This window comes from Aythya marila (assembly GCF_965140915.1).
Source record: "Aythya marila genome assembly, chromosome: 8".
In the NCBI taxonomy this organism is placed as follows: domain Eukaryota; kingdom Metazoa; phylum Chordata; class Aves; order Anseriformes; family Anatidae; genus Aythya; species Aythya marila.
This window is the reverse complement of record NC_139049.1, coordinates 20,867,599-20,885,943: the sequence shown is the minus strand read 5'-3', so window position 1 is coordinate 20,885,943 and position 18,345 is coordinate 20,867,599. Positions and strand designations below refer to the sequence as shown.

Sequence of the window (18,345 nt, the reverse complement as noted above, 5' to 3'; positions counted from 1 at the left end):
GAGCACATTATCAACTTGTATCATGGTATATCTGGGTGCATTCTCTTCCCTTCCTGGAAGGAACTGGTTGATGATGTACGATGACTTACATGTTGCAATTTATCAGTCAGGAATAAGTTCCCACAGCTCTTTGTAATTATTTGGCATAAAAAGCAAAACAAAAATACAAGGCAGAATGGTATCTTCTCCAAAGAGCACAAAAGGTAAGATGGTTGATCAGCTAACACGTTTTCTGTGCTGCTGACAATACCTGAACTAATATCTGGCTGACTGGACCAGCAATACCACTTCCCAGATGGCTTCTTATACAATAGAAACAACTGTTCATTTCCGATTTTTATTTTTATTATTTTTTTTTTTTTAAGTAAAATTTTTGGTTTACAAAATAAAATTCTAAAATGCTGTTTGAATTAACTGGGTAGAAGCAGATGCACTATGAATGAAAAAAAAAAAAAAAAAACACTTGCATATTCTTCTTTAAAACAAATCTTGTTAAAGTTTTCTGTATCTCATGATCAGACAGGTATTAAATTACAAGAACAGAATTTCATTCCCATGGCAATAAAAGAATCTCAAATCTTAGCTACTGAATTGCTTCTGTATCAACATAAAATCTGTCAAGTGTTGCCTGTTTAGAGTGAATTCTACTATAGAGCTCACAGCCAGACTAAGACCAACCTCTGTAGACAGAGGGTAGCATAAAACTTTTGAGCACCTGCTCCGTTTACAAAAATGAATCAAAGACTATGTTCTCTGTCAGTGGTGCTCTTAAATCATTGACATAGCATGTCAAGATTTACAGCTACAAGATACTACAGCATAATATACTATTACAATAAAATTAGTACTGGAACACGCATAAAGGATTAATAAAGTAAAGAAAGGATGGTTCCTTTCCCTTTCTGTGTCATCTCATCATTGTACCTATCTAAATGTTATAAGGAAATTTTCATAAATTTTGTCAGATGTTATCTTGCTCTTAGTTTTTTTTTTCCCTGTCTCAGAAATGAAAACTCCATCTAATAGTTACCTAACATATTATAAACTCCAAACACAGCTAGATTTGTACATATCTTGTTCTGGAATCTAAGTGGAGAAATTAGTCCCTAATTGTTTGAGTACACAGTTAGAATTTTAACTGTTTCTCACCTTATGTCCTGGTTTCAGTTAGGACAGAGTTAATTTTCTTCCTAGTAGCTGGTAGGGTCCTATGTTTTGGCTTAGGATGAGAAGAGTGCTGATAACATGCTGATGTTTTAATTGTTGCAGAGCAGTGCTTACACCAAGCCAAGGATGTTTCAGCTTCTCACTCTGTCCTGCCAATGGGCAGGCTGGGGGTGCAGCAAGAGCTGGGAGGGGACAGATCCAGAACAGCTGAAGCAAACTAGTCGAAGGGGTATTCCATACCATCTGACGTCATGCTGAACAATATATAGGGGTGGCTAGCTGGGATGGGAGGGCTGGACTGCTCGGGGTTAGGCTGGGCATTGGTCAGTGGGTGGTGAGCAATTGCATTGTGCATCACTTGTTTCATACACATTATTATTCTTAGTACTATTATCATTGTTATTGTTCTTATTATTTTCCTGTCTTAATAAACTGTCTTTATGTCAACTCACAGGCTTCACTTTCCAGCTTCTCTCCCCCATCCCAGAGGGGGAGTGGGGAGGGTGAGCGAACGGCTGTGTGGTGTTTAGCTGCTGGCCAGGTTAAACCACAACACCATAGTATGGATGGTTACCTTCCAACATCTGTGTCTGTTACGTTAACATTGGTTATCCATTAAGCTGATTTTACGTATCTTAGAAGTTTCCAGCTATCATTTTTCACATGCAAATATGTATTTCATTTTATTAAAATGAGCATTTAATTATTTTTATCCATTTTTCGGTGTTTTTTTTTTCTTTATTTTTTTTTAATCTAGCTAGTTTTGGTTAATTTTTCCTGTAGCCAACAAACCACTTTCAGGCTGAGGACAAACCTGTAAATGTCACACTACTGTTACATGTAATGGCACAAGGACCCTCCCCACAAAGCCTCCTCTGAGAGAAAGTGAAGGTGAACAGAAAGTATCTGGAAAACATCACGGACAAAATAAATTAGTTTTGAGAACGGAAGTCATTACTGTATTGATAAATGTTGAGATTCTACTTACTAGATCGTTCATATTTGTCTGACTGGCTGGATGAATTTCTTCCAAGAACTCTAGCACATAGAACGTGTATCTGTCCATAAGATGAACGCCAATCCCAAGATCAGGTTGATGCTTAAAAACAACATGCAACAATTACTGGGCATTTGTAGAAGAGAACTTGATATTTGGACAAGGAAACAGAACATAACAGCATGTTACAGAAGTTAACAGTAATTCTTTCTGTTGTTCTTAGGAAAATTAAGCAAAACAAACAACTAGCTGTGAAGAAATATATTGGTGATGAGCTATATAATACAGTTTATCTTCATTTTTCCAGACTATATCTAGTCAAAAAGCTGGAAACTCCCTTCTTCTTAGCACTCCAGTAGACAATTACATACTGCTCCAAGCTTCTTATGTCTTGGAAAACAGAGCTGAGAGACAGTTTATCTTACAGTACTGTGTGGATTCAGGTAGTCCTGACCTGCTGGTTTTGGTCTGGCTTAGATCACTCTCCCATCTTCCTTTTTTAATGTAGGTGGGATACAATGACGGTGAAATATAACGGTGTTTTTTTCATATATTGAGTGTAAAAAACACTAGACTGAGTATTCTCCACGTGTATCTCTCCTCAGTCTTCCCATTAAGATTTTTGCCTGTCCTAGGCAATGTATAAATTGGCCAGGAAGCACAGAACACCTTCAACTATCAGCAGTGAACTGATGATGATTTCTGGGTTCTCAACATTTCTGTAAACTTTTCCAAGCCCTTCAGAACTTTTTAGAACTGAACTGGAACTGAGCAGGATAGTCTCAGTACAAAATACACAAATAAGAGCAGTAAGAGTTAGTGTAGACTGAATCAACACACAGACAAAGGAAGAGATGAGTCATCTTCTTCCTTATAAGTACAGTACATTTTGCATAGTAAATTAAGCTTTTCCGTTGTTTTACATTTATAAAATTTAGTAAGAAATATTTTTGGTATTATCTATTTTTACGGTAAGAAAAGCTGAAAAATAAGACATATATTGGAATCATACAATCACAGAAGATCCTGAGTTGGAAAGGACAAACAAGGATTATTGAATCCAACTCCTGGCTCCACACAAGACCACCCAAAAAAATCAGACCAAAACCAGGTCTGAGTGCTGACCAAGTGCTTCTTGAACTCTGGCAGTCTTGGTGCCATGACCACTTCCCCAGGAAGCCCATTCCAGAGCCTGACCCGCCTCTGAATGAAGAACCTTTTCCTAACATTCAGTCTGAATTTCCCCTGTTGCAGCTTCATGCTGTTCCCTCCATCCAACAGCCTGGTTCTTTGTGCGAACCCACTAAATAAATAGGAAAATACACTTAAGAGTTTTGTCAAAACTGTACATTGTAACTAAATATATTATACATTCAGCAATTGGAAGAGAAATCTTTAGTTAAAAAAAAAAATCAATAGGACCTGTGCTTTTAATTCATTCAAGTATTCTGAAAATTGTCTTCAGGATCACAAAAAAACATACTTACTGATAAAGAATCTTCTCCTACTTGGCTGCTAGCCAAGGCCATTATATTAGGTGAATAAAATCGTTCATACATGGATGCTCCTTGACAAGTATCAATAATAAATAACAATTCATTGTACCTGAAAGAAATAGAACAGCCTTCTTACTCATATTCCTTTAGAATGAAATATAAAAGCTTTGCTTTTTGGTTACCAGGATAGCTCCTAGGAACCTAAGGAACAGAAGACTTCACACTGATTGAGTGTAAGATGTGAGTTCAGAAAAAGCAATTCATATGAGCATCTGTAACTGTAGGATGTTAAAAACAAAATTTAGAACTCTTCTTTCTGAATGCAAACTTTCAGGCAATTCTATGGATGACAGATAGCATCACAGATGAAAGGTAAGCAAGGACTACCAGTAAGACTTCAGGCATCTTCATGAAATATAGTATGTAACCGCTGAATAAAAAGTTATTACCTTCTTTTCTGCCACATTTGTTCAAAAGCATCAGCAAGTTCTACATTTGTGATTTCTTCTGAATCTTGAAATTTTAGGAAACCATTTCCACCATGGCCTGGTAGAAAAAACACAAGTTAGGCAAGTATGTAGGTTAAGGAAGATAATCAGTCTAATGTTTTTTCTTAAAATAATTAAATAAAAAATAAAAAGCACAAAACACAATTCTCTTTCTCCAGTGGAACTCCAGCAGAAGAAAATACTAGGACAGTGAGAAGCTTTTAGACTGGCAACTAAATATATAACGAGACAGTACAGAATTTAAGTATCTAAGTATTTATATATATACTTATTATATTATTTTTATATGTATTTATATACATAGGTTTTTATATATGTATACTACCTCTATGTCCTGTACGTTTTTATATATACTATATTTTGTACTGTCTTAGGTTATTGTAGGTTATAAGTACTGTCTTACAGGTTTTCTTAATTAGTATAATGTGATAAGAAAAAAAATGTAATTCTTTTGTTTGTTTGGACTCTTGATTGGATTTCAGGATTTCGTTTACCACTGAGAGGGAAGTATTATGGTCTGAAGTGTCCTAGTTCTGTTCAGATGGATGCCCCATTCCATTCGATAATCTCATCTCTTAATTAACTTAGAGCCTTGGTGTGCTTGTATGAGCTGCTCACAAATGATGAGGAACTGCAGCAGATTTAAAAGGGGAAGCTCAACAGCTAAAAATTCAAGAAAATGATTGAAAGCTCCACTGCCATGGAGAAATAACTTGCAGGCATCTGATCTGAAAAGGTACATTTGTGACTTAACAAAGCCAATAAACAATATACACAAACCTTAAATTACCTGTCATATATATTAGAATATTGCTTCTGTCATCAGAAAGAAGACGTTTAGATCGAGGTGTGCTTGGTGGAATTCTTCCTGTTAATACACGCAAGAAATTTTCCACAGTAACCTATGAATAGAAGCAAAAAGTTATTTTCTGAAGAAAAATACTGATCAGTGGTTCTACATTGGGTTACATTAAATAAATAACGGAACAATAGAACATGTAGTGTGTCTAATAAGATGCAATACTGCATGGTATAAACTGCATCAACAGACATTTTCTGTTCAAGGTTTTACTGCAGTAAGGTTCAGAATTATATAGTACCTTTTATTACATCTCACTAATATCAGCCTCTTGCTTTACTATATCAAATAAAGCTACTACTACTGTAATTTCTAAGTACATTTTTCATCGATCTGAAAACCTTCACTGTGTACCTTTATTCTGGCAAAGCTGTTCATGTACACACAAAGTGCAACATTAGTGTGTGTTACCATGGAAAAATAAAAGTTTAAACTTCCTCTGCAACTCGGGAAAGGAAAAACAAGATCAATTTCAGTTACATAAGTCTTTGAGCATCATCACGATGGTGATTGTAAAACCTCCTATAAAACAGCATTTGCTCTTCATGCAGATGTATACAACTCAAATGTTAGCAACAAAATCATACTCTGGAAAGAACATAATACACATTTCGCTTGCATGCTGTAAGTTTCACAGTGGTGTTAAGTGCTTGCAAGATGAGACATCAACCAGTAATCTACCATTTCTGAAGGAGAAAATTCTGTAACATCCATATATTCCTTGTATACACACAAGGAGTTCCATATATTCTTAATTAGAATAGTTCAGGTGGGAATGACCTACAAAGATCACTTATCCCAACTGCCTAACCACTTCAGGGCTAGCCAGAAGTTAAACAGTATTAACGACGGCATTATCCAAATGGCTCTTGAACACTGGTTGATAGCTTAGGTCATCAAGCACCTTACCTGGAAGTCTGTTCCAGTGTTTGACTACCCTCACAGCATAGAAATTTTTCCTAGTGTTCAGTCTGAACCTCCCCTGGTGCAGCTTTGTCATCGGTTACCATCTTCGCTTACCCTCCTCAGCAAGCTGCAGAGAGCGATAAGGTCACCTCTCAGCCTTCTCTTCTCTAGAGTAGGTAACCCAAGTGTCCTCAGCCTCTCCTTATAGGACATGCCTACCAGCAATTTTACCTGCTTTGTTGTTCTCCTCTGGACACGTTCAAGTATCATATCTTTTTTATACTGTGGAGATTCTGTTCTTTAACCAATACAAATCACGTTTCTGGTATAATAAATTTCAAATACAAAACCCAATGGTGGAGTAGAGGTGTTGACAGTAAAAGCCCAGCCCTTGACTAGTCACATGAATAAAGACTTCTTTCAGACTTTCAGAAGCTTTATAAAGCTTTAAAACAGCAAAAATCGAGACCCAGTAATTTAAAGCACAGTTACCTCATAGCTCCTGTAATCTACTTCCACATCATCTCCATATACATTTAGCTCCATGTTTTTATGACTAAACACAGTAGCTGGTTTGGGATTTCTGGGGTTACATGCCATATCATCTGCCAGCATCAGGACAATGTGACTGTAGAAAACACAAGAAAAACATTTTTGACATTCTTGTTTCACACAAGTCAAAAGGAAATTACAACAAAACCATGCCATGACTAAAACAACAGCTTTCAACATTAAGAAGGTTCCTGACATTGTAAGCGGAACTTTGCTTAGTTACACCTTACATACATCCTTGCTAGTATAATGATACCACACATGGTAACGCAGCTAGCTGATATTTACAGGATTCAGTCAGGCCAAACCTGAATATGCAGGTAGTTAATGCTAACAACTTTACGGTACAGACTTGCCTGGAGCTAGGTGGGCAAAACTCTAGAAAAATCTCCAGATTTTTATAAGAAGTCCCAGCTTGTTTGTGCCCTTTTGGGCAAATTAAAAATATTATGAAAATTGTTTTGTTAATTAAATTTGAGGAGCTCCTAAACATTCCTCAGACTACATCTACATCATACTACATCTGATGTACTACTGCATGATTATCTGTGTTAACCAGGAATTTACCTAAAGAACACATGGGCTGTCACCTAAGAGATGCAGCACTACGGAGAATGTGCCAGAGATGTCTGGAACAAGGGGATGTAATTCTTTTCCTTGGAAAACACTCTTTGATATAGTTTAAGTAATCTTTGTAAGTAAACTTTTAAGTAATCCACAAAGAATGCTGCTAATTCAGACTCTCAGATATGGTTATAAATTAAACTGTGTCCTGCCATTTAAATACTATTCATGTGCCTGTCATCATTCACCTATGTGTCACCTATATGTCTGCATGAGTACTTCATGAGTAATGTTATTCTTTATTAAGTGCTGACATGCTCCACACTGAACACAACAAAAAAACAGACAGATAATTGCTATCCAAAATAATTCAAGCACTGACACTAAAAAATAATTAAAGTAAATGATTTCACTGGGAATAAAATGCTGGAATAATTATGATGCTGTAACGACAGAAGTCAGAGGAAAACAACCACAGAAGAGAAATAACATTTTTCCCCATGCTTGCACACAAGTACAAAACTATTTTTATTTTAAAAAAATCACTCATTAAACAGGAAATAGTTGGAAGCAACTGTCAAATATGTACCCTACAGGTCTACTGAATATTTAGGTCTAGACCCATTTTTTCATTACATACAGACAAGACGAAAACTAAGCCATAACTAGACCCATGATTTAGCACTCTATTTGCAAGGAATGTGACTATTAAAAAAATAATAATAATAATCACACATCACTCAGTAAAAGCTCTGCATGGTTGTAGTGAAGGCAGGTGAGCACAAACGTACAGAGTTTGAACACCATATGGCATTCTTAAAAGCACATTGTCCACACATTCAGCTTAATAACCTCAGTGCTAACTCACAGCTTAGCTGTTAAACTAATGTAATCATGTATTATATTACTGTTATTCCCATATTGTAAAACTTAAGCTGTGTAATGAACTCAGCAATCAAAAAGATTTTCTCAATTCATTTTGGCTTTCTTATATTCTAGCAAAACTCGTTCTTACAAATTGGAGCATCGTGCCCACATGTCAACAAATCAGAGCAACTTGCAGTCAGAAAACCACAAACCATTTTCCGAATCTGTTCTGTTGTCAGATGACAAATAACTTAAACCACCAGACTGACACAGCTCCATCCAAAAGAAGGCTATGGACAAATCCTTTCAAAGAAGCCCACCCAGGAATCACAATAAATGTTTATTTTTAGGATATCGTTAAGACTTAAAAGAAAAAAGGTTATTTTGAATGAAATTTTGCTGCAAAGAAAGTAAACCAGGTAGAGGAAGGAAATAGGAGAAACCCGCTCAAATCCATGTTGAAAAAGATGAAAAAAAGGTAACCCACTCTCTACTATCTCTTTAGGTCTTGTCTAATGTCTTATTCTTGACCTTAGTCTAAAGGATAGCTAGCTTTTTGAGATTCATTTCTGGATCTTTGGATATGAATAACAAACAGACCAGGCACCTGAAAATCAGAAATCTCCAGTTATGCTGTAGTTTTTATAGTATTACTAAAACCACCACCTATTTTTATGGTGAATGTATGTAGATTAAAAAAAAAAAAAAAAAGCTTTCAGGTTTCAGGTAAGGACAGAAGTAGCAAAAGAATTTCTAAGGTAGCACCTATGGTGTCCGTGCTTCTTCTCTCCTGTATAGCAGGAGAGAAGATATTTCTGAATGAGATGTGCAAAAAAATGCCATACAATGCTTAGGCAGTATGCTTCCTTGGATTTATAGCCCCAAAATTCCTCCACAAATTAGGTTTCAACATCCCATCTTTCAGAAACAGAAAAGTCACTCCCTTATTTTTAAAAATAAAGACAGAAAAAGGGATGACGTTGCCATTGCATCCACAGTTGAGTGGGAGCTGAGTGGGGACTCCAGATGCTACCGTCTTAAACCTGGACAAATAAATGACATACAAACTTAATCCTCATTAAAATATACATTTTGAAATGACGAAGCGGGCCATACATCTTAGGCATATATGCTGGAGAAACTACCAGTGCTCTAAATTAACATTAAAAAATAGGATCACAAGTATTTCTATAGGAGCCCATGGCTACACAAAGCCTATTACTCAATGGATTTTGGTGCTTATAAAGTCTTTTCATTGATTTGATACAAGTAAATTGCATTCCAAAACATCTGGATGGAACTGTGTCAATACCCACTAAAACTTACAGTAGGTACACAATTAAAAAGGCACTTTAGAACAGTTCATTCATCTTCCTAATCTTGTTAAAGAAGGAATATTCTTTTGATCTCTGTGCTACAGAAGCAGTTTGCATGGACAAAGACTCTGGTTTCTTAAAAAATATGCAAAATGGATTTTTCAAGGCTGCTATCAATATATAGGAGCTGCTTTGTTCAAGGCCTTAAGCACAGAGATTCTGTGTAGTATGAGATATGGAAGCCTTGCTATTTTTAGTAGTTATGGTTGCTAACATCTTCACACAGAAAGGAAATTAAAGTATAGCAGAAGCAAGGTTTCAGAGTAGTATTGTCATCAATGAATGCATTTACCAATTTTCACTTTATGCTTTCACCAGTATAGTAAGTGGTACAGTTTAGTGGCCAGATAGCTTTTTTTTTTCCCCCCTCTTAAATCTAATTGACACATTCCAACTGGAAGTTTTCTTATATAACTTGTTGCTTTTTCCTTTTGAACACTATTGCTGCACTTTTCAACACACTGCTGTGATCACATCTTTACTTTTATCCTGTTGAACTGGAAAGAAAAATGTATTTTTATACTGCTTCGGAAAATGAAAGAACTTTAACAGCACATTTATAAGGAATTGTATTCACCAAGGTCTCCTCACCTATCAGGTATGCCCAGTCTCTTCACGCTTCTGTATACTGAAAGAGTGTTTGCCACGTGACGGTAATTAAACCAGAATCGAGATGTGCACACCTTTTTAAGGAAAAGAAAAACACAATACGTTAAGTAGCATAAAAATACACAAATTGGCCTGGAATATACATCAGAAGACACTGATTACAGGTATTCCAACAAAGTTATAAATCAGAAAGAACATAGCAACACCAAGAAAGTCATGATATAAGCTATATAAACCTTTGTTGTACCAGAGCAATAAATGCTGAAAATAAGTGTTAAAAAAAATAAATGTTCTTAACATACTGGCTCATGAGAACATTGTCATAAAACCAACTGAGCATAGAAAGTGGCACTTTAGGGAATAATCGAGCAACAGTAAGTGGATAAGCTAAATTTTTCATTTACTTTCTCCATACCCAATGAAAGAAAATTCGAAGGAAGAGTTTTCATCTCAATAGCAAACCCATTTTGGGAGCATTCTTGCATAAAGCATAAGCAAATTCATGCAGAAGCCACACATGAGAAAACACACTAAGGGTGCTTTGCATTTAAGGAGTCAAATACAATAAAGCAAGAGCTAAGTAAGCTCTAACCAAAATCTGAATACAGATTCTCAGAAAATCTCAAAGGAGTTCAGATTCTACTCTTCTAACAGGGCAAAGAGTTGGTGTGAGCCATTCCTGTACTGAAAGTATTCTGTAGGTCAGATATTATTTAATCTGTCCTCCAAAACTTGAAATCAATGAGATTCCAAAATCTTCAGAGGCAATATGCTGTAGTTCTTAATAGCCTCATTCCTGTCGTTGTGTTTAAATTAAGTTCAATACTTCAAATTTGTTCTGCACCAAGGACAGAAACTCCTTTGCAGACAAATTTCTTCAGTTTTACCAGTCGTTCAGACAGATGAAGGAAAAAGCATTGAGACTTGATTTTAAATCCACAAAAATAAAGAAGAAACAAGCATAGCATTTAAGACAGTTTAATTCTTCATCTCTGATTTAAACAGAAACATCTTTTAAGCCAAGTCACATAGAGCAAACTATATAATATCTTTTTCTCTAGTCTTTTATACAAAGAAATGAATAGTAGCTTAAAAATCAAAAATAGTAGTTTATAAATCAAAATAACTTAGTAGCTTATAAATCAAAATTCAGCCTGAAAGGATCCTCAAGTCCCTCCAGGTTGGAATTTCAAAAAGCTTTTGAGCACATTTGCCTTTGAGCAAGGTTCACAGGCCTGAAAGCTAACCCTGGCAAATGTAGCTGTGACTTTTCAAGAAATTGTCCTCTGCCCCTTCCTTTCATTACCTCCCGCACAACACAGCATAAAACATGCCTACATATTAAATTTGGTTATTCACAGCACATTAATTCACACTACTGACAAGGTGGGTTTGCAGTACAATGTGAGGCCTGAAGTGTTTGATAGCAGTTAAACCCTCTCTACGTTATTGCTTTAAGAAATTAGTAACAATTGTTAAAAAGCTGAATCATGAACTACCCCCCCCCCCAAAAAAAAAAAAAAAAAAAAAAAGCAGCTTAGAATCTGTTGAAGACTGAAATTACGGTTCTTGGACAGAATTTTCCACTTTCTTTGTGTTTTTAACTGTACTAACTACAGCACCTATTTGTTAAAAATATTAAAATAGTACTTGATGTTTTAATGGTTTCCAGTTTCTACACTGCAGACTACATAAATTATTTGTTCTAATTTGATCCGTTACTATTCACTTTCATTTTATATTGCTACATTTTAGTATCTGGAAAACAAACATCTGCTACTGAGTAATCATAACAGTGTTCTGAGACAAATTAGTCATTAGGACCCAAATTGTGATTAAGAACCAATTGTGTAGCATGATTCAAAGCTAATAAAAGATTCGTGGCAATGAAAAAAATTAAGATAAGAACAGTTGATCTAAACATTATGTAAATTACAAATTTATTTCATCCTAAACCTGTTATCACAAGTTAACAGATTGAGTAAGAATACATAAATCAGAAATAAATGATACCTGCCTGGTCAAAGAGATACACTTTTCTGATATAATAATTACACTTCTGTTCAACATGCACTGTGATAATTTAACCATTTTAATGCTGTTAGAACTTTTGCTTTATGAAACCTACCACGTATCTATACATTCTGATTGCTTGATATTAAATTGCAATGAAAATCTAATTTTAATATTAATAATATTTTTTAATATTAAAAATAATTTTGTTATTATTAATTAATAAATTTGCAGGGCTTACTTCAAATTTATTCATTTCCAATCCCTTCTCCTTCTGTTTCTTTCAAATAAACAAAATTCTTGAGCAATTGTTGCACTAATGGCATGTGACGAAAAATTGTAAACTTTATTTGAAGGATACAACCTGGACCGCACTTACCAAAACTGCCCAGTTATTTGTATGTCCGCTTCTGAAGAACTGTTCCGCTTGATCCTTATAGACAGAGAAAATATTAGATGTTTTTCAATAGAAATAAAGCAATAACTGATCATATTTTTGTTTCCATAAAACAAACCACGTTCAATGCATGTTTCCATTTACCACACCTAACACTGAATAAACCTTAGAAAACATTCAAGAATAACAATTTTTCTTATTCCATGTTGCATATTTTATCTAAGTTAGCTCTAACAAATCTTTCCTTGAAACTTGCTAAATGAAAAAGATCCATTAGTCACTTTCAAGTTAGTTAAAAAGCCCACGCATCTCTATTCCAGAGTACACTCCAAAGTGCAATGATTTATTAACCTACAATTTCTTCCTTAATGAGAGAAGGGGCTTGGATGAATTTCTATTTTCACTGTTCCTCCTGCCTTTCCAGCAGCAGAGAAGCTAATCTAGAACTTTAACTCATTTTAAGTCCATGCTTCAAAATAAAGAGCTAGAACAATACCAACCATTTCTATATAGATTCCAACATGCTTTGCAGAGGACAGGGCCCTTGTTTTAAACAGACTGCGTATATCAGCATATTTAAAGAGGCTAAGGTTTTCCAGCAGTCACAGAAAGAGTCAGGCACAAGACAGAAATCCAGACTCCCGATGCTTAATTTGACTGGTTTACTTCTCTGAGGAGTACCAGCCTGATGCCTTACACAAAACGCAGTCATAGAAAAGTGTGTTAAAACATATGCAAGGGTACTATACTTCAAGCAGTTAAAAATCTGCAGTTTCCAAATACTGAAGGTGTTTCTATTGTTTACTTCTTGCCCTACCAGTAATTATTTTCAAGTACAACCTTTTGTGTTTTTTTTTTGTTTTGTTTTTTGTTTTTTTTTTAATAAAGCAGAATCCAAGTGCAAACAACCCAGGTGCAGCATGTGTGCTATGCAAGAAAAAAAAAAAAAATATATATATATATATACACATATATACATACATACATAGTTACTGAAGTATGGAATTCACACCTGGGGGGGGGGGGGAGGGGAAGCATTAGCTTCTTCGGTTTATAAAATGGAAACACCTGCCAGAGCTGCGCACAGCAATCACGGCCAGGTGAGGCCCGGCGCCCAGCCACCTGTGGAAGCCCACAACTCCCCACTCCCTTTGCACCTCCATTTTCCCTCACACAACTCAGCCAGCAAGCGGCTGTAGAGGCCAAACAGATCACCGCCTACCGAGAGCTGTGTGGCACTGCCAAAGCAAGATGTTTCAGAAGCAGATATATTACAAGGGGGGGGGCTGTCTTTAACTTTACACACTCTGAACAAGTTGCACGTGCCTGACGTGCAGCCGGCGCTTCTGGGATGTGCTGCATTAGTTTATAAAACCCTAATTCCGCGGCGGGACGCTCAGCCCAGCCCCTTTGCCCACAGCCCTCCCGGCCCTTCCCCGAGCGCCACCAGCGGCCCGGGGCGGCTTCAGCGGGGCGGGCTCTGCCTGCGGCGGGGCGGAGATAGGGGGAAACAGCAGCAGCAGCAGCATGGCAGCGGCGGGGAGGCTGCAGCGCCGTCTGCCCTCCCTCTGTTTCTTTGTCTCTCCTCACCAGCCGCTCTCCCCCTGCAGCCCCCGTACCTGGACGCCGCTGGCGAGCGCCGCGCCGCAGCAGCCCAGGAGCAGGGCCACGGCCGGCAGCGCGGCCGCCATCTTACCCCGCCCGGCTCCGGGAAGCGACCGCTGCGCATGCACGGGGCGGGGAGAGGTGCTCGGGGCTGCCTCGGCCCGGGGTAACGCCGAGGCCCGCTCTGTGCCGGCGGCGTAGCTTTTAGGAGCTGAATAAAGCATGAGTTGTCCCCTTGCTCAGTCTCCTTATGTCGTTTTGTTGTTTTTTTTTGTTGTTGTTTTTTTGTTTGTTTTGTTTTGTTTTTTTTCAATAGAGCTGGGGCAGTAGTGGTAGCAGATCTCACCAGTGCTGTGAGGGGAGGTGTTAGAGCCCTGTGATGCAGCGCAGCCCTAGCCAGACCTTGGCCATCCCATAGGCAGGCTGAGCTGGTGGTAGAAAACGTGGTGGCCTCATGTCCCACGTTAAGCTGGGGAGGCTCCTAGGGGTGCAGCACCAGCAGCACCTCTCAGCCTCGTACCAGAAATGTCCTCAAATCTCTGGCCTTTGTGAGAGGCACTGCGAGGACAGAGTGTGGGTGGGGTTGGCAAGGTGGCCTTAGGCCCTGGTGGCTGCAGGGCAGCAAGCGAAAGGGGTCAGTGATGTGAGGAGGGAGATCAGAAAGTAGATCTTTTGTCAGGATACAGCCTTTGCCACATACAGTTCCTCCCTCAGAGCCAATGAATCATCAGGCTGTTATTTCAATCTATTGAACCACTTGGTATGATTCCTTCATTTCCACTAATACCCTGTCAACACCTCTGTTCAATTGCCTGATGCCTTCCATTAGCTAAGGTACCTGCCTTGAACCAGGAAGCTCTTTCCTGCTCTGTGTGTTTGTCATCAGTAATGACTTTCTCAGTAAAGAGAAAATCATACTTTATCCATATATTGATGTTATAATGTCAGTAACATCACATTTTCTCTTTGAAATTGCTGGTTTCCTTGTTATAAACATAATCATGATTAGATCACATTTTCTTTTTGTGCATAAAGCTAAGGAACTTTTTCCCTTTCAAAGACAGTTGCCACCAGCTCCTGTTTTACATGAACATCTCTCCAGTGTGAACCTCTTACAAACTTACTGAGAAGTGTCATGGGTGTTTGTCCCTTTGTCCCTGCTTGTATGCCACATCATGAATCTTCTTGCTCCAGAAAATAAAAAGAATTTAAAATGGGGCCAAACATGAGATTTCTCCTTCTCCTTTCAAATGTTTCTGCTTAGGTCTGTGATCATTCTCAGATGTGTTCAAGATGTGTCAGTAATCCCAAAGGACAGGCAGCTATCTTTCAGAGCATGTACTCATCCAGTTTTATAATTGATGAGCTGATTTCATGTTCTTTGACTCAGATAGTTCCTCATTACCTTTCAGCTGCCATGTGGAGTTGGTCAGATACCGAGTGAGAAATACATAAAATCTCAACTCTTTAACTGAATTTGTTTCTTTTAAGCCAAATTATTTGCTCTTTGACTTTATTACAAGTATTAATCCTTTGGCATTGCATTTTGGTCAACATTTTTTCCCACAGAATTAATGTCATCATCTGTATCTTTATGATGCGTCTTTGAACTAGGCGTAAGTCCTTCAGATGTTTATACTGAATGAAAAGTCAGGCCAAATGTTACCAAAAGATAACTTTAGCTTACCAAGGAGTAAGCGTGAGAACTTCTTGACGTGAGAAGTAATTAACATATTTTCCGTGAATAAAACTTTAAAATGTCATATTAACTTTAAAATTCCTTAACCTTCTAAACTTTGTATCACAGGCAACCTTAGTCATGGCATTATTTGGAATACTTGACTTTGTAGTTTAAAAAAAAAAAAAAATGGAAAAACCCCAAATTTCTGTCACATATTATTGGAATGATGTAAACATGGGTTTTCACCTGGGGACTCTACAAACAGAAATCTCCTTGTGCTGAGCAATTAAGAACTGTAGTAAATTATCCTTATTTCAAAGATCATTTGCAGGGGATGAGACATTTAAAATACTAGGTTTCACTGATAGAATAGTTTAAGAACACTTGTCTATTCAATATTGTTGCTATTTGTCATGGCTGTATGTAGTTGGTCCTGCAACATACAGTAAGGTTTAACTGACTCTTGATGTAAAAGCGTAGTTGCAAATTCATCAGTCTTGTGTCACATGCTGTCTGCTAAAGCATGTGAGCAGTATTTAGATCAACTGCAGTCACACTGCAGGCGTTACTCTTTTATCCGAAGTGTTCAGGTCATATGGCTGCCTTTCCATCCCAGGGTGGAGACAGTACTGAGTTAGAGCAAACTCAGTTTCACAAACACAGTGGAGTATTCCAAAAGAATGGCCATTATTCCTCCTGATTTATATACCACGTTATACAGTATATAGTTCATTTTTTTAGATCTGTTTTGCCTGCTAGATTCTCTTAGCCTGCTTGAGTGTATTTTGTAATGGATTTATTCCTTCTTCTACTTCTGGCTTTTATTTCTTTACAGTCTCGGTCTTTCATGGGCTTTAGTATTCATCAGCCACTCATGAGTGTCCCAGTGCTGCAGGCATTATTCCTGGAGGTGGCATCACTTCTTTCTTTCTTTCCTTTTTTTTTTTTTTTTCACAGTAAGATAGTTCAAAAAGCTTTTCCTTCATTTTTTCATCTCTATTCCCTATAGGCGGCTCTCAATACAGATTTGGTGTTTGCTTCCACGCCTGTACAGGATTTTTTTATTTTTATTTTTGTCTAGAAATTGAGCTCTAAGCTGTCTGCTTTGTTCTGTTTTGTTTTCATGCTAATCACAGTATTTTTCATGCTTGGAGTCTCTTTAGCTTGACCTTTACCACCATGTTTCTTGTACCTCTCGCTGAGTGATTAGAAAGGACACCAAATGTGTATCCAAAAATGATTTGTAATTAAAACAACTGTTTAAAAAGCTGCTGTAACTGCAGTTGGTATTCACATTGGAGCAATTGTTGGTTCCCCTCCAGACTCTTCCCTCCTTCAGCAGGTTGCTCAGGCCCTAATCCCCTAATCTAAACCCTTTAGCCATTGCCCTCTTAGAGCCATCTGTCAGTTCCTCCTGTCCAGCATGGTGCCAACAAACTGAGGAAGGGTAGCAATCATAAATGTAACCCCATAAGCTCCTAAGACAAGAATTTGTGCCTACTAGGGTTTATCTGCCATTTTTTGACCACAAAGGGTGGTTGTTTTTTGCTTTTTTTTTTTTTTTTTTCCTGTATGAAAAATAATTATTAAATAGCTTAATTTTGGTTAGTATTAACCTTGATTATATTACCTGTAGGTATCATAGTTGGTTCCTTCTTGTGTATTCTTGATCCTGGTCCGTTTTTTCTTTTCCCATTTTTATCAGATTTGCACATACTGCCTGGTGTTTCTCTACTGTAGAAATAAGATAATAAGTATAGCCAAATATAATATTCCATAAGAAAAATGAAAAAGAACTCTTGAAATATGTCAACAAGACAGATACTTGTGGAAACATCAATGATAGCTCAACTGTATTATCACACTAAAGAAATGCAGATTTATTACTTTCTTCATTTTGACTGTCAATACATTACGTTAAAAAAATTGAAAAAGTCCCTGAACATCTCCCATTTTTATATTACTTGTGGGTTTTGTAATCAACAAACAATTCTACTATAGTTTAGTATCTGAGCTGACAAAATTTCTGTCTTCAAATATGGAACCTATATGAAACAATAGTTTACAAATTAATTACTGATTTTATTCATTTGTTGTTTGTTTGTTTGTTTTCCATTTCTATAAGTAGGAGAATGGCTTTACTACAGAATATAGTAGTTAAAAAGATTTACAATAACAAAGTAATACTAATGAAAAATATGCAACATTATTATGGTGAAAGTAATAAATACAGAACTTCCAAAGGAAAATAACTTGAAAGAGGTCTTCCTTCTGATGTTATCAAGCTGAAACAGTTTTATTGGACTCTATTTTTCAATAGATTCTTTTTGAACACTGGATAAACACATTATGACCTACACTTCTGTTCATCCATAGAATCCAGTTGCTCACCTCTACTTGGGAAGCAAACTAGATAATATTTTTTACTGTTATTTACAAAGCGAAATTATGGAAATCACTTCTTACGGTACTTTTTGAGGTCAGATGAGTACACAGGCAAAAATGAAACATGCAATGAAATTCAGTTGACATTTGTTCTTAATGAATTAACCATCTACGTTGTCATTAGTTCTGTTCTGTAAGTAATGATGCAAATCTCATCAGGCATGTAGTTTCTATAACGTTGAATTGTGTAATAATCCATTAATCCATATCTTTGGAAGATATCAGGTTAGAAATCATTCCAACAAGTTATTCTGTCGGTAATATAAGTAAAATACGAGGGAACAAAATATAAAAACACTGAT

The 18,345-nt window shown here is 37.0% G+C and overlaps 1 protein-coding gene across 3 annotated transcripts in view; it reads right to left on the bottom strand.

Moving 5' to 3' along the window:
* Window positions 1–14,422, bottom strand: part of PIGK (phosphatidylinositol glycan anchor biosynthesis class K) — a 75,404-nt gene extending 60,982 nt beyond the window's left edge. Inside the window, exons 1-8 of one of the 3 annotated variants that reach the window (XR_014318043.1) lie at window positions 13,932–14,421; window positions 12,295–12,348; window positions 9,885–9,976; window positions 6,427–6,562; window positions 4,960–5,071; window positions 4,110–4,206; window positions 3,652–3,769; window positions 2,156–2,266 (exon numbers count right to left, since the gene is read on the bottom strand). Coding sequence is in view for 2 of the 3 variants with exons in the window: in XM_082766334.1 (XP_082622460.1) it covers window positions 2,156–2,266; window positions 3,652–3,769; window positions 4,110–4,206; window positions 4,960–5,071; window positions 6,427–6,562; window positions 9,885–9,976; window positions 12,295–12,348; window positions 13,932–14,141 (930 nt within the window). In the remaining variant the exon portion in view is untranslated. Of the gene's footprint in view, window positions 1–2,155; window positions 2,267–3,651; window positions 3,770–4,109; window positions 4,207–4,959; window positions 5,072–6,426; window positions 6,563–9,884; window positions 9,977–12,294; window positions 12,349–13,931 lie in introns of all 3 variants that reach the window. The other 2 variants (XM_082766334.1, XM_082766333.1) reach the window with 2 other exon arrangements.
* Between the last annotated feature and the right edge of the window lie 3,923 nt (window positions 14,423–18,345).